Here is a 12,795-nt window from a genome sequence, read left to right as displayed (position 1 = left end):
GCTTTGAGATGACGAGATCACATCAGACCCACGAGGCAAGTACCAGAACCAAATTCATCCAGTGTATCAGGACTAACAAACAGCTAGTTGGTTTTCAAGGGCTAATAATCTGACAATTCTGAACTCAAAATGATAGCTGGTATAAACAATTAACAGGAAGAATGAAAAAAAACATGTTGCAAAGAAACCCCCCCTCTGAAGAACAATTCACACTAGGATTGTTGATCAGATCAAGACACCTCAAGTACCAGAGGAACCACAACTACAAACCAATGCAGATGAAAATGAAGATCACAACGAGAGCACAAATACTGATAAATGAAAAGGGAGGAACAACATGGTGAAAGGTTGTTAAACATGCTGGCAGCCAACCCACTATAGCAGTAAACTTGGACGTCCAAGTTATTTATCAATGAGGGTTACAGAACAACCAACTTACTTAATGAATGGATGCATGATACAAACAAGTAGCAAATAGAATATAAACTACTTATCCTTAAAATAAGTATCAAAACAGCTCATTTCCTTTCAGAATCAATGACATAAGCATCTGTTCTTGGCTTCCTGCTACTAGAAAACCTGACCAAAGTAACAAAATTCTTGGGGATAAATGCAATCACTGCCAACTACTTCAATTTTGATATCAAACATAACCTCAACCGTCTTTGTGACAAGATTCTCGATTAGAAACCCCTTAATTTGCCCTTGGTGTAGCCCACTCGACTCTGAGAATAAGATTGTCGTATCCGTAGCCATTCAGCTTGTTAATGGCTCTTTCAGCATCCTCCTTGCTTACAAAGTTGACAAAACCAAATCCTCGGCTCACGCCTGTCTTCTGATCAACAGCAACATACACACGGCTGACAGGACCAAAGGTGCGGAATAGCTCGAGCAAGTCAGGCTCGCGCGTATCCTCCGAAAGATTTGTAACCCTAACAGAATTTTCTTCATTCCTGCGCCTATCAGGAGCACTGCCTCTCTCTGCAGCACCACCTCTCATGCCTGGAGGAACATAGGCTCCCTTGGTTGCACCAGCAGCAGGAGCTGCAGCTTCGGACGCAGGTTTGTCAACAAAACCTTCAGACGGAGGAGCAAGATCCTTGTAGGGACACCTTGATGTCCAGTGGTCACCCTTCTTTCCACATGTCCGGCATACCATGAGAACAGCACCACCTTTTCCAAGCTGTGCCAAGGGGTCTCCAGCAACTTTGGTTTCTTCTGCCTTGCTCCCTGTTGTGACATACTCTGGTTAGCGAATGGAGATTTCTTTCCAAATTGCAAGGAAGATAACAGACAATAATGGAGAAGGCAGCAGTAACCAACAGAAATTGTGTATTTTCCTTTTTTGGGTGAATAAAAAAAATTTCAGTAAGGAACAGAGGGGGAGTTGTTATAGCATGACATGAGGTCTTCATTCACAGGTATTTTAAAAACGCTACATCAAACATGAACTGGCAAATGAAACGTCTTGAACAAGTTAAGAATACAGGATAAATAGAACAGGATTTCAGTCACAAGTTTCACTCAGAAATTACCCAAAACAAAGCAGGATTCACATCATTCAACATCAAGAACAAATCAGGACTCAAAATATTGTTGGTTGAGTAAAAAATAGGGAAAGTGATTCTACAACAATGATATTTGCAGTATCCTTATTTTATCCTCAACCTATTTAAATACTAAAAATTATAGCACAAACCATGTCCCACGCACTTAACCGGGAGCAGAAAATGTGCACTCCAAGAGCATAACAATTAGGTGACCCGTACAAAATCTTCATATCATACAAAAAGAAAGAAAGTAACATACCAGGCTATCAGCTCAAGGTGAAACATGAATAATTTGGGTCTTGATGTCATGTTAGGACCAACTGACAATATTTAACTACCTGATCTCTGGATTAGTTACTACCTGTTTCAATATCAGTTTCATTTTAGAACACCTGCCTCATGCTTAGGTTCCAAATCATTATCTTCCAGTAAGGGGATTGTTTATTTTGAGTCTGTATCTATGGCTTCCTTCTCTTTTTTGTACTTATCTCATTCAAAATCTCCACTTTACCAGGTTACCTCCGGCTCTGCTAGTAGTGATCCTCTCTTGCCCACCCAGTCAGCAAGTTACGTCAAGTTTAGGGCAGCTAAAAATTATGCACTGAAAGGAATCCACCGTTATTCCCTGCATCACAAACAAACCCTCTGGCTACACTAACATCATACATAGCCAGTTAGAAAAAGAGCAACTAGGCACCAATCAAAGTTTGCTTTCCATCAGAAGCCATTCAACAACAAGACTAGAAAGCCTAAATACAATTAGAAGCAACTCCTTTTCACTGATCAAGAATCATAGACTCCTGTGATGTAATGGCCAAAACATCTCACATCCACATCCTGCAACTAATCCCAAACAACTAACCAAGTAAACCTCATCCAAACCAATTGAGATGACATAATCAGCTACCGTTTCAGATCACACCCAATAGCCTGAGTCGTTAAAACAGGCCAGTACCAAGTGAGCAAGACTCCCACCACTGCACGATGTACACAGCACTACCCCCTGCTTCACAGACTCCCCAACTTGAACCCTTCACCACAAAAATACAAAGGACCCCTTAAAAATGGGCAAGGGTAGACACCCCTATGCATTCGGATGACTGATCTTATTCAAATTGCAATCTTGAGCATGATATTACCTAATACAACTGCTAGTACTGGAAAACAGAGCAGCCTGAGGCAACTTTAAGCATTGTGGTTTCCGTAAATCCTGCATTCAACTCTATTGTCTAAGCAAACCATCCTCTTAGATATCTCAATCCTTATACATGGTTGAACAGTAGGATAAGAACTCAGCAAGAAACTTTCAACAACAAACAGTGATTCTACCACAAGCTTACCACTATAAGCAATAATAAATGTCAAGAGGAACGTCCCTAGAAGAGTCAATTTCATTATGAAAACGAACTCTTAGGGAGCCCTGCCGCCACGGGTATATCGAAGTAATAGTTTGTATTGCATGCAAAATACAAACTAGGAAGATAATTTTGCACCAAATAGTCCCATGAGAACCGCTTCCTGAATCTCAGGAGGGTGCCCTGAACCATTATATAACAGGGATTTCTCCGATCTAAAAAAGAGAAAAATAATCATAATCCATGAATTTACGGATTCCATGGCTAACAAGCGCAGCAACAGAAACTATCCAAATTCCATTTTTCAGAGTACAAGCAAAATAGAAAGAGATTAGGGCATAAAGGAATAAAAGGAGAGCAAACGAACCGGGAGCCCTAGGTCTCTCAAGCAGAATCTCCTCGGTGGAAACCATGGTGAGTCTGGCACCAACCTCCTCATGCACGGCATCACCAAACTTCGCCCAAGAGCGACGCTCGAGGGCTCGCTTACTGAGACGTGCCTTAGCAAGTTTTCGGGTCCGAGTTATAGTGGTGATCTTCACCTTGTTGCCATCATCGTTAAACTTGTACTCAATTACCTTCTTCACACCGCTCTCGTCTGGTCCTATTACCATGCGAGGTGGGAGAAGGAAATCCAGATCCTCTCCATCTTCCTCATCGAGTTCACCCCATCGAAGCTTATTCGATTGCGGCGGGTTAAAAGAAGCAGAAGCCGGCCTGTCCAATGCCATCGCCATTCTCGCCTTTCCGATACACACAGAAGCACAAACAGAGAGAGAGGGATCGATCTACACAGAATCAAGCAAAAGAGAAGATAATAGGATTGCACGCAGAATCAAGCCCGCGAGAAGATAACAGAGGTCAGACGAGAGTTCGGGGATCGGACGAGTCAAGCTAGGGCAGATTTAAGGGTTTTAAGTTCGTTTTATAGAAAGGACAAAACTGTCATTTGGAAGAAAAACAAATGCGAGGTCGGTTTTTTTGATGCACTGAACCGTCTTTACCGAGCAGAAGAACGTGGGCCTTTGAGGGTGTCAATTCCAAGCCCAAGCCTGAGGCAACCGATCCAGCCCGCCTGGCCTTAAGGTTAGGCCCAACCAAGCCAACTGATTGAACCCTGAGTCTAGTGTCTGAACCGTTTTTAGAAACTACAATCAAACCATGTAAGAACCGTGCAGTTTCTTTCGCATATCGCATTTTAGAGTAGTGTGGGGGTGCAGTTGTGGCGGCGTTGCGTGGAAAATGTGCATTTTGTCGTATAAATATTGGGAGTGAACTTGAATGCACCGCATGTGCTACTGACGGTTGAGATCCCGACCAAAATTTTGATCTTGATTGTCTATTTCAAAGGTATTGAAAATTGAAACGGAGATCTCTGTCGGCAACACAGTTAATGCGCAGCACTAAAGTTCAATCCTAAATACTAATGTCATAAAATTTAACCTCGTGTTGCAAGTTCAAATTGATCCCAAAAATGATGCGCTGAGCTTCCACCACTACTTCAGACTGGGATCTTCAGTTTCGTGCAAATGTTGTGGGAACTATTACATATATCATTTGGAAGAATTAAATTAATGATTTATTTATTAAGAGATGTTGGTCATTGCTAGCTGAACTATTTTTTGATGATAAAAGACGATACAATTGTTTTATGTATATTGATAATTGCATTCAACCATTGTAGCCCTCAGCCTAGGTTGAAATGGACCACGAGATTGAACAACTTTTTTGTCTCAAGTCATTTAAGGTCTGTTCGTGGATTTAATTCCTTTGTTCTTTTGAAACTGGCCAGTTAATATGGTGAAGCTATTATATATACATTATCGACCTTGACCTATTCACTAAGAGGCATTGGTCAAAAGTGAAAGAAGGGCCAACCATGGACTCTTTTAGAAGGGCCACCTCTGGACTCATTTGTCCTTACACATGTGAAGAGGGAATATCTTAATCCATTGGATCCAACTCTTGTAATAGGATTCTGGCTCTTAAATAATAACGTTTGGGAATCAACAATGATTTTCACCTTTCTGGAATCCAATTATAGCATTAAGGCACCATGCATAGGTGTGGTGAAGAAGAACTAAATCCTTCTTGTACCATAAGCTTTATGTAACTTCGACTGTAAACCCCCCACATGTTTGGTCAGCTAGGACCAGGGATAGGTTACCTTCGTCTTACATATAAGACGATTCAAAGCCAACTTTAATAAAGCCAATATGTTTAGCTCTCAGGATTGATTTCTAGAATAAGAATTAGATATAATGGATTTGAGAATTAAGGAAGTAATGTTTAGCAGAGCTAAATTATTTAGGAACATTCAGGATTGACAGAAAGAATATACAAGAAAGGCTAGCATAGCCACTTAAGGAAGTTCCATCCATCATCATTACAAAAGCTTAAATTCTCCAGAAGTATTTCCAGACTCGTTGCATCCCGAAACGAGCTCTTCCAAGGAAAGGCAAGCCGTTTAAAATGTAACATGGAACCTAACATTACTTACTGGATAATGTGTTGGCTCAGCATTTCACAACCTTGGTGTAGGGAAAGGACGAGGCTGATCCCAGTCTGTAAAAATGTGCTGACGAGTGATCTCCTTCAGTGAACGGCATCCACTTAACGCCATGGTTAGCTCAAACTCCTCGCGGAGCATTTGGAGTACCTTCCGTACACCAGCCTCACCCTCAGCAGCCAAAGAAAATACAACAGGCCTTCCAATCTGAGATTGAGAACAAGTCATAAGGTGGCTTGCATTGCTAAGGGGGAAAATAAATACCAAGGTCCATGCAACTATTGGGACTCAGTTACTTACAAAAATGCCAGAGGCTCCAAGTGCCAATGCTTTGAAGACATCTGTCCCACGTCGGACCCCACCATCCAGGAAAACAGGAATTCGGCCTTGCGCAGCTTTGACAACCTAAAGTCATATCCACAGATCAATTGTTTCAGAAAATTATAAGAACCAATCTCAAATGACAACAGATTTGAGAGGAGGGAATGCACAATGTTTCACAGTATATAAACCATAACAATGTAAGAAAGAAAATGCACCTCCTCCAGAGCCATGATGGTGGCAGGAACATAATCAAGTTGGCGAGCACCATGGTTGGACACAATGATACCTGCTACTCCATTTTGAACGGCTAACCTTGCTGCACCAGTCAACAGATTATTAGGGTGCTTAAAGGGAGGGGGGAATTTGTTAAAAACTCCATGAGTTCTACCAGCTTATGGAGAGAATGAGATAAATGCTCCGATTACTTACTGTCCTCTGCGGTAATTACTCCCTTCACAAGAATTGGTAATGAAGTGATTGTCTGAAGCCACTTCACGTCCTGGTGAAAATCCAAGAGAGGTTTCAGAAGGTGACTTGTAATCAGAAGTTTTAATATATGCTAGATCTCACCACCTCATTTAAATACTTCAACCATCCGCTTTCACCAGACTTACCTTCCAGCTTAGAGATCGATCAATTTGACCAGCAACATATGAGGCAAGTCCAGAATCATTTGCCTGCAGGATCCCACAAACAAATCATATATGTCAACAATTACATGGAAGGAAAGCTATCAATCCAGATGAAACAATCTTGAACAACTCAAAAAACCCACCTGATCCATCTTGCCAAGATCTAGCCCCTCAAAGTTCTTCAATGTCAAAAATGGTGGCAAAGTGAACCTGCAGGACAACACATGAGATGGCACCTAATTCCTAAGAATCTGTAAAGTAACTGGAGTAAATTTTTACATGCTCATTAGTTTGAGATATAATAACTAAGAATCTCATAGACCAACTTAGTATTGTTTAGAGATCTCATAGAACATTATTTTTTTTATTTTTTTTATGAATGAATGATTAAATTAAAGCAACAAAAACAATACAAAGAAGAGGCATCTCTGCACAGATCAGTCTAATCCTTAAGGTAATTTGTGCCTAGCAATTTTCAGTGATACCTGTTTTTTATATCAGCCTCTCTGCGACCAAGTCTTGGAGTATCCACAGTGAGGGCAATTGCCTTGAAGCCGGCTCTTTCAGCCCTTCTCACAAGTTGTGCAACTACATTCCTGTCCTTGTATACCTGAGACATAAGCAGAACAGTACTTCATCACAAATGATAAGCACCTAATATTCTAATTATCCAACCAAACAATAATGCATCAAAGGATAGAGAAGAAAAGGGTGGGGGAGACGGGAACCAATGAAGCTTACATAAAGCTGAAAAAAGCGAATTCCAGGCCCTGTGGAAGCAACCTCTTCAACACTTGAAGTAGCCCATGAGGATAATGTCTGGATGATGTATATAAATAAATAATATGTGAGAGACTACCACACAAGTTATACAGCACAACAGAATCATCTTGAGAAATGTTCATGCATTAGTATTCAAAACTCAAAAAATGAAAATCAGAAAATTGAAATCAGGTAGGACAGTATTTAAGGAAATTAGCATGGAAATATCATAAGATCAAATGAAATTCTCATGATTCAAATAACAATAGTCATGGTGCATGCATAATAATATTAATTGCCTATACATCAATACATGGAAGCAATGTTGGTAATCAGACCGATGGAATTCGAAAATGTGAAGTAGCTTAAATAAGTTAATAGACCACAAGAAAAATACTAGAATAAATAGATCAGAAGTCAAACCATGATTGTGCCAGCTGCAGATGCTGCTCTTGCTGTTGCATACTCTCCTGCACAAGAATAAAAACCTTTGGTTCACTCACAGAATCAACTACTTGAATACCACCTTCTGATCATATCATATCAATTGAATTAAGGCTTGTCAAGGATCTAAAGGACCAAATTTAAGACCCTAGAGGAAATTTATAGTGCATTCTCAAGATTTAAGATTTCAGTGAAGCTCTCAGAAAATATATCATGTGTTCAAACATTTGCCATAAACCAATTTTAATTCAAATGATGCATTTTGTCTCAATGAATCAGATTCACTGAATATATTGATGAATCATTTTCCTCAATCAAAATTTATGTTGCAAAATTTCAACAACAATCAACAGTGAATACAGATTATATTGGATTTGACTGACTCAATTACTTCAACTTGGAAGGAAAAATAACAGTTTTTTACATTCTCTAAATTCTTAGGATTAAATGAGTTGTAATAGAACTTAATCTGAAAATTTATTTAAGAACTCATATCTAATATCGAGATAAGCTCTTAAAAATGTGTCCCAGTCAGGCCATGAGTCAGTTGACTGACTAGTGGAATCTTCCAGAACATGCACAAAAAAATCCTGCAAATATATAATCCATGTAGTAGCACTAGCCCTGAGCTGAAACAAAATACATGCACTCATGTCACAATCCAAGGTTGACATGAGCACAAGCTTAACGAAAAAGGAAAGTACCCTCAGGATGTGCCATTTTTTGCATGGCAGTTGGAGCAATCATGATGGGCATCGATATCTTGAAGCCTAAGACAGTAGTGGCCATGTCTATCTTGGTCACGTCAATAAGAATACGAGGTCGAAACCTGTTTTCAATAAATAGACATATTATTGACATGTTAAAGAAATAAGTGAATCAGCTAAGGAGTCACAGTTTGAAAAGGCAGATAGTACAGGGGGAAAAAAGCACATGAATCATCAAAGGGGAAAAAAAGATAAAATGTCCTGGTCTTTATTCTGAACAGGAGGGAACCATGAAACAAAATAAACTTCTGAATACACAAACACCAAATCTACACCCCCCCCCCCCCCCCCCCCCCAAAAAAAAAAAAGACACACAAGCACACGAAAATGACCAATAATAAGTTGGTAGAGAAAGAAATTGAATAATCATCAACTTGGCACTTGGAAAGCATAAAAAAAGAGAATTACAGAATCCTTGAGAATGCAAATCTGTTCTCCCGAAGAGTCCACTGGTCCTCAGCACCTGATGCATAGTAATCATAAACCATCTTTGGCAGTTTCTCCTTTGCAATGGCCTCATACTCAGAAACATTAGTTATCTCCATCTCTACAGTTGAAAGTGTATGCTCTTCTCACAATCTAAATTCAACAGCAAAAGCCTGCATTTAGATCATAGTGTACCCATAAACAAAGCAAAATAAATAAAAACATGAACAGGATATCATCAGATGTCAAATCCCTGTGAAAACCAACAGGGTTTTGAATAATCTAAACACTGGTTTACTTCATGGTAAAAACTCATATTAGCTTCTGTTTAAAACAATAGATGATTCTATGTTTGGTTTCAGATGGTTCTAAACAAACTTTAAGATAAAGCAATTGAAGATTGATGATTTCCTAATGCTCACTTTAGAAGACAGAAAAATACAAACACTAAATTACATTAAAAGAAAAAAAAATTGCAAATTTCCACCAGAAAATCAGGAGCAGTGAGTCTCGGATTACAGTCAGATAAAATCCACTTGAGATGAAACTCAAAAGAAAATAACAACCATATGATTCAAACATCTGTTTTCACTCACAAACCAAAAGATACGAATCAGGGATATTGAGAACAAGTTTTTCTAAAACCCAAGATCAATATACATATGAATCAGAGATATTGAGAACAAGTTTTGATAAACCCAAGTGCAAGAATCAAACTTCATACAGAATCCACTTGATGAAATAGCAAAGCAAGTTCAGCAATGCTTTCCAGCTACAACCTTGAACTATAAAGATAGAATCAACATTTGGAATCTACTCAAAACCCATGTCATTGGATGAAAGACAAGCTCAAGCAAATCCCTGTCCAAGTTTAGGTAACATTCTCATGGGAAATAACACGAATATATAGAGACTGCAATCAAAAGTCCTAAATTAACAACCTGCAACAGTGGAACTGAAAGCGAGGCAGAGCAGTAGGAAGGAGTATACCTTGGCTTCCTTTGCCCAAGCAGAGCAGTTGGTGATAACCAGTAGAGACCAAGAGTGAATGACTGAAATCAGGATGAAGAGGATAAAAGGAATAAGTACATAAGAAACTGAGAGGAAGAGAGAAATGATCAGATAAAGACAAATGGGTTAGGGATTATTGAGTGGGGTTGAAATTTAGTGTATTGTGGATCAGTTTTTCGAGGTGAGAATTCAAAACCGCATCTTGATCATGTGTAGAATGTCGCCTCTCATCCACAAACGTCTTCATATGTTGCATAACGTTAGTTCATTATCAAACTCATAAAATTGCAAAAACGAAAAAAATTTGAAGGGAAAAAAAAAAGTATAGCTCTATATCTCTCAATGATGTGAGGAGTAGCAAGGGCCAGGCCGCCAGGGGGAGTCGGTTCGAACAGTTCTGTTTAACGAGAAGAGCAGTCAAGCTGACATGGCTTCCTTATCTTGAAGACTAGAACAGACTTTCCTCGGGTGATTCGCGTTGGAGAGAAATGATCCCATGGAACAATCTCGCGTAGGATCTTACATTGGCACCGATACGCATCCCGTTGGTATCAGTCCGATATGTGTCTCTCTGTGTGTGTAATTGTCAAGCCAATTACAAGTACTGGGGCTACAGGAAGGGGTTCTACTGTCTTTGTAAAAATGTAAGTACATTTATGACTTCTTGGAGAGTTTCGGATGATAAATGTAAATCTCTATAATAAGAGATCACATGTGGACGGAACTTAGTAAAATGGGTAAGAAAGGTTCATAAATTATGAATAGGCCTTAATTCCTTTGTAGCGTGGTGGTTATGGAAAGCTATAAATTATTGTATTGTAGGAAATAAGACTCGAAAACCACAAGAGATAATAGAAAAGGCGGTCCTATGCCATGAAAGAGTTTTGGAATGACCAAAAATGGGTCAAACTAACTTCAACCAACGGGGTTGTGTATGAAAAAAGTAATCGGCTGCTTTGGGAACCTCATTCAAATGATTTTGTGAAAGTAAATATTGATCCATTATGGGTTGAGAAAACAAATAAGGGTGGTGTAGGCATTATTATTAGAGATGCAGAGAGTAAATCATTGGGTGCTTCATCATTACCTGGGCATTATAATTATACTAAAGAATGAGAAACTATTGCCTTTAGAGTAGGACTATTGGAGGCACTTGCATGTTGATATAAATCAATTATAATTGAATCGGACTGTAAACAAATAATCAGGTATCTTGAGGGTGAGATACAACCACTAATGACATTTGGGCCCTTGATTAAGTATATCCACTATCTAATTGATAACTTTGTGCACTATTTCCTTGCTTATATTGCTAGGAGTTATAATGTAATAGAAGATCTCTTAGCTAGTAAGGCTCTTTCGTTTTCGGGCTCAAATAATGGCCGATTTCCACTAAGTGGTTGATAAAACTTTGTTCACTCCCATCTCTCGCTTCTATTGGTGGAGTCAAAATTTAACATTGGGAGAGGCCAAGTATCGATATTTCACGTAAAACACACTAAATTTTCTATCCATTTTTAACATTATAAAAATTTATTTGATCCCGAGCCCAAGTATTGATATTTCACTCATAGGAAAAGGATCATAGGCAAAATTTATAGATTTCGAAAAAAGAATGTGAAAATTTTCAAAAAATTGGGGTCAATTGCATATATTTCACACATTTATAGAGGACTATGTAGGAAATTGAAAAAATTTGGGAAAAAAAAAGAAGTTATTTCATGGAGCAAGGGCGGAAAAATAAAAAGGAGTACCGTGCTTCAAATGGCAAAAAAGGAGTATTGTGCTTTAAAATATGCAATGGCAAAAATCTCAACACTATTGAAGACATGAATGGCAACGGCAGGGAAGAGACAGTGGTCGCCGGTTGGAGAAGGGTGGTGTATGTCTGCAGTGATGGGGTTCTAGCAAGTGTAGGAAGAATCTTTTCACCAATTTAGGGCCTGTTTGGTTACGTGAATCCAGAGATTTGAAATCTCTAGATTCACAAATGGGAGATTTTTACCTGTTTGGTTATGTGAATCTCTAGATTCATTAAATCTAGAGATTCACCTTTTACACAAAAATGTGAACGGTTAGGGAGAGGTGAAACCGGGTTTCACCCCACTTCAAACGTTAAACATTTGAACTATAATTCAATAAATATTTTTTAAAGATAAATCTACAAATTTCATTCAAAATTCAACTCTAATTTTAGCCTGACTCGGTTTGGTCTATGTTTGAAATCTTTGATTTTGTCTCAGTCCCGGGGTTGGGTCACTTAAGTGAGAGAGGGTATTTTAGTCAATTGATAGATGAAAATAATGGTCGAAACCTTTGAATTATAAATGTTGATAAATTAAAACTTTTCAAAAAGTAAATAGTGGACCGTTTAGAATTTTGCCATTTAAGTGGGCATTCAATAATTAAGCCCCACTTAAGTGGGCACCAAGGAAAGAAAAAAAGACTTTAAAAATAAAAAATAAAAAAATCAGCAAAATCGGGGGTGACATTCACATCATCTTTCAAGTTGAAGTTATTAATTCTTTGATTATTGATAAAACCATTATATAAATGGTGAATTATACTCAAATCTTTGAGATGAAATTTATAATTCACATTGATGGATTGATGACGTGTGTTTACACGAAAAACAATATATATATATTTTTTGTCTTCTAATAAATTAACTAAAACATAATGGTGTTGAGTTTTATTTTATCTAGTTTGCCAATAAATTAAAATAAAAATATTACTTTGAGATGAACGCATCTCAAGAATTCAATAATTCGTATTAAAAAACTTCCCTACTTTATGGGTAGAGGATTCCAACTCGACAAAGTTAACAAGCCAACGAGTAGGGATGTAAATGAATTGGATTTTAGTTATCAATTTAAGTATTTTTCACGACACTGTCTATCAAGTGTTGCCAAAAATATATTTTCCCCACACTCTCTATAGGGCTGCGTTTGTTTGCTGGAATAAAGGTAGGGTGAGAAAATTCTTTAAAAAAATAAAATTTTTTTACTTTTCCTA

General features: G+C 38.3%; 2 protein-coding genes across 4 annotated transcripts; both read right to left on the bottom strand.

Annotated features, from left to right (window-relative positions):
• Positions 1-419: 419 nt before the first annotated feature.
• EIF3G1 (eukaryotic translation initiation factor 3G1) lies at positions 420-3,785 on the bottom strand. Its single transcript, XM_089146195.1, has 2 exons — positions 3,273-3,785; positions 420-1,230 (listed from the first exon to the last, which is right to left on the bottom strand). Exons 1-2 carry the CDS (start codon positions 3,640-3,642, stop codon positions 695-697), a joined length of 906 nt encoding a protein of 301 aa, XP_089002321.1. The 5' UTR covers positions 3,643-3,785; the 3' UTR covers positions 420-694.
• Positions 3,786-5,179: 1,394 nt separating this feature from the next.
• LOC149025978 (glycolate oxidase) lies at positions 5,180-9,877 on the bottom strand. 3 transcript variants are annotated; one of them, XM_089146193.1, is made up of 12 exons: positions 9,760-9,877; positions 8,752-8,942; positions 8,281-8,405; positions 7,556-7,602; positions 7,112-7,189; positions 6,856-6,980; positions 6,514-6,580; positions 6,353-6,415; positions 6,168-6,237; positions 5,954-6,054; positions 5,715-5,819; positions 5,180-5,621 (listed from the first exon to the last, which is right to left on the bottom strand). In XM_089146193.1, the coding sequence occupies exons 2-12, from the start codon at positions 8,886-8,888 to the stop codon at positions 5,430-5,432; spliced, it is 1,110 nt and encodes a 369-aa protein (XP_089002319.1). In that variant the 5' UTR covers positions 8,889-8,942; positions 9,760-9,877; the 3' UTR covers positions 5,180-5,429. The 3 variants fall into 3 exon arrangements, with proteins under 3 accessions (XP_089002319.1, XP_089002318.1, XP_089002320.1); XM_089146192.1 differs by having other exon boundaries at positions 8,752-8,922; positions 9,760-9,873; XM_089146194.1 differs by lacking the exon at positions 9,760-9,877 and having other exon boundaries at positions 8,281-8,404; positions 8,747-8,863.
• Positions 9,878-12,795: the final 2,918 nt, after the last annotated feature.

Source organism: Hakea prostrata, chromosome 2 (assembly GCF_041222555.1).
Source record: "Hakea prostrata isolate BN-2017 chromosome 2, UWA_Hpros_2, whole genome shotgun sequence".
In the NCBI taxonomy this organism is placed as follows: Eukaryota; Viridiplantae; Streptophyta; class Magnoliopsida; order Proteales; family Proteaceae; genus Hakea; species Hakea prostrata.
This window is presented reverse-complemented; position numbering and strand designations above follow the sequence as displayed.

Coding starts and splice junctions, on each gene's coding strand:
- LOC149025978 (XM_089146193.1), bottom strand. CDS start 8,888: ATGGAGATAACTAATGTTTCTGAGTATGAGGCCATTGCAAAGGAGAAA. Junction 6,416..6,513: donor ATCTTGGCAAGATGGATCAG/GTGGGTTTTTTG, acceptor GGGATCCTGCAG/GCAAATGATTCTGGACTTGC. Junction 6,055..6,167: donor AGTAATTACCGCAGAGGACA/GTAAGTAATCGG, acceptor TGACTGGTGCAG/CAAGGTTAGCCGTTCAAAAT.
- EIF3G1 (XM_089146195.1), bottom strand. CDS start 3,642: ATGGCGATGGCATTGGACAGGCCGGCTTCTGCTTCTTTTAACCCGCCG. Junction 1,231..3,272: donor TGAGAGACCTAGGGCTCCCG/GTTCGTTTGCTC, acceptor ATGTCACAACAG/GGAGCAAGGCAGAAGAAACC.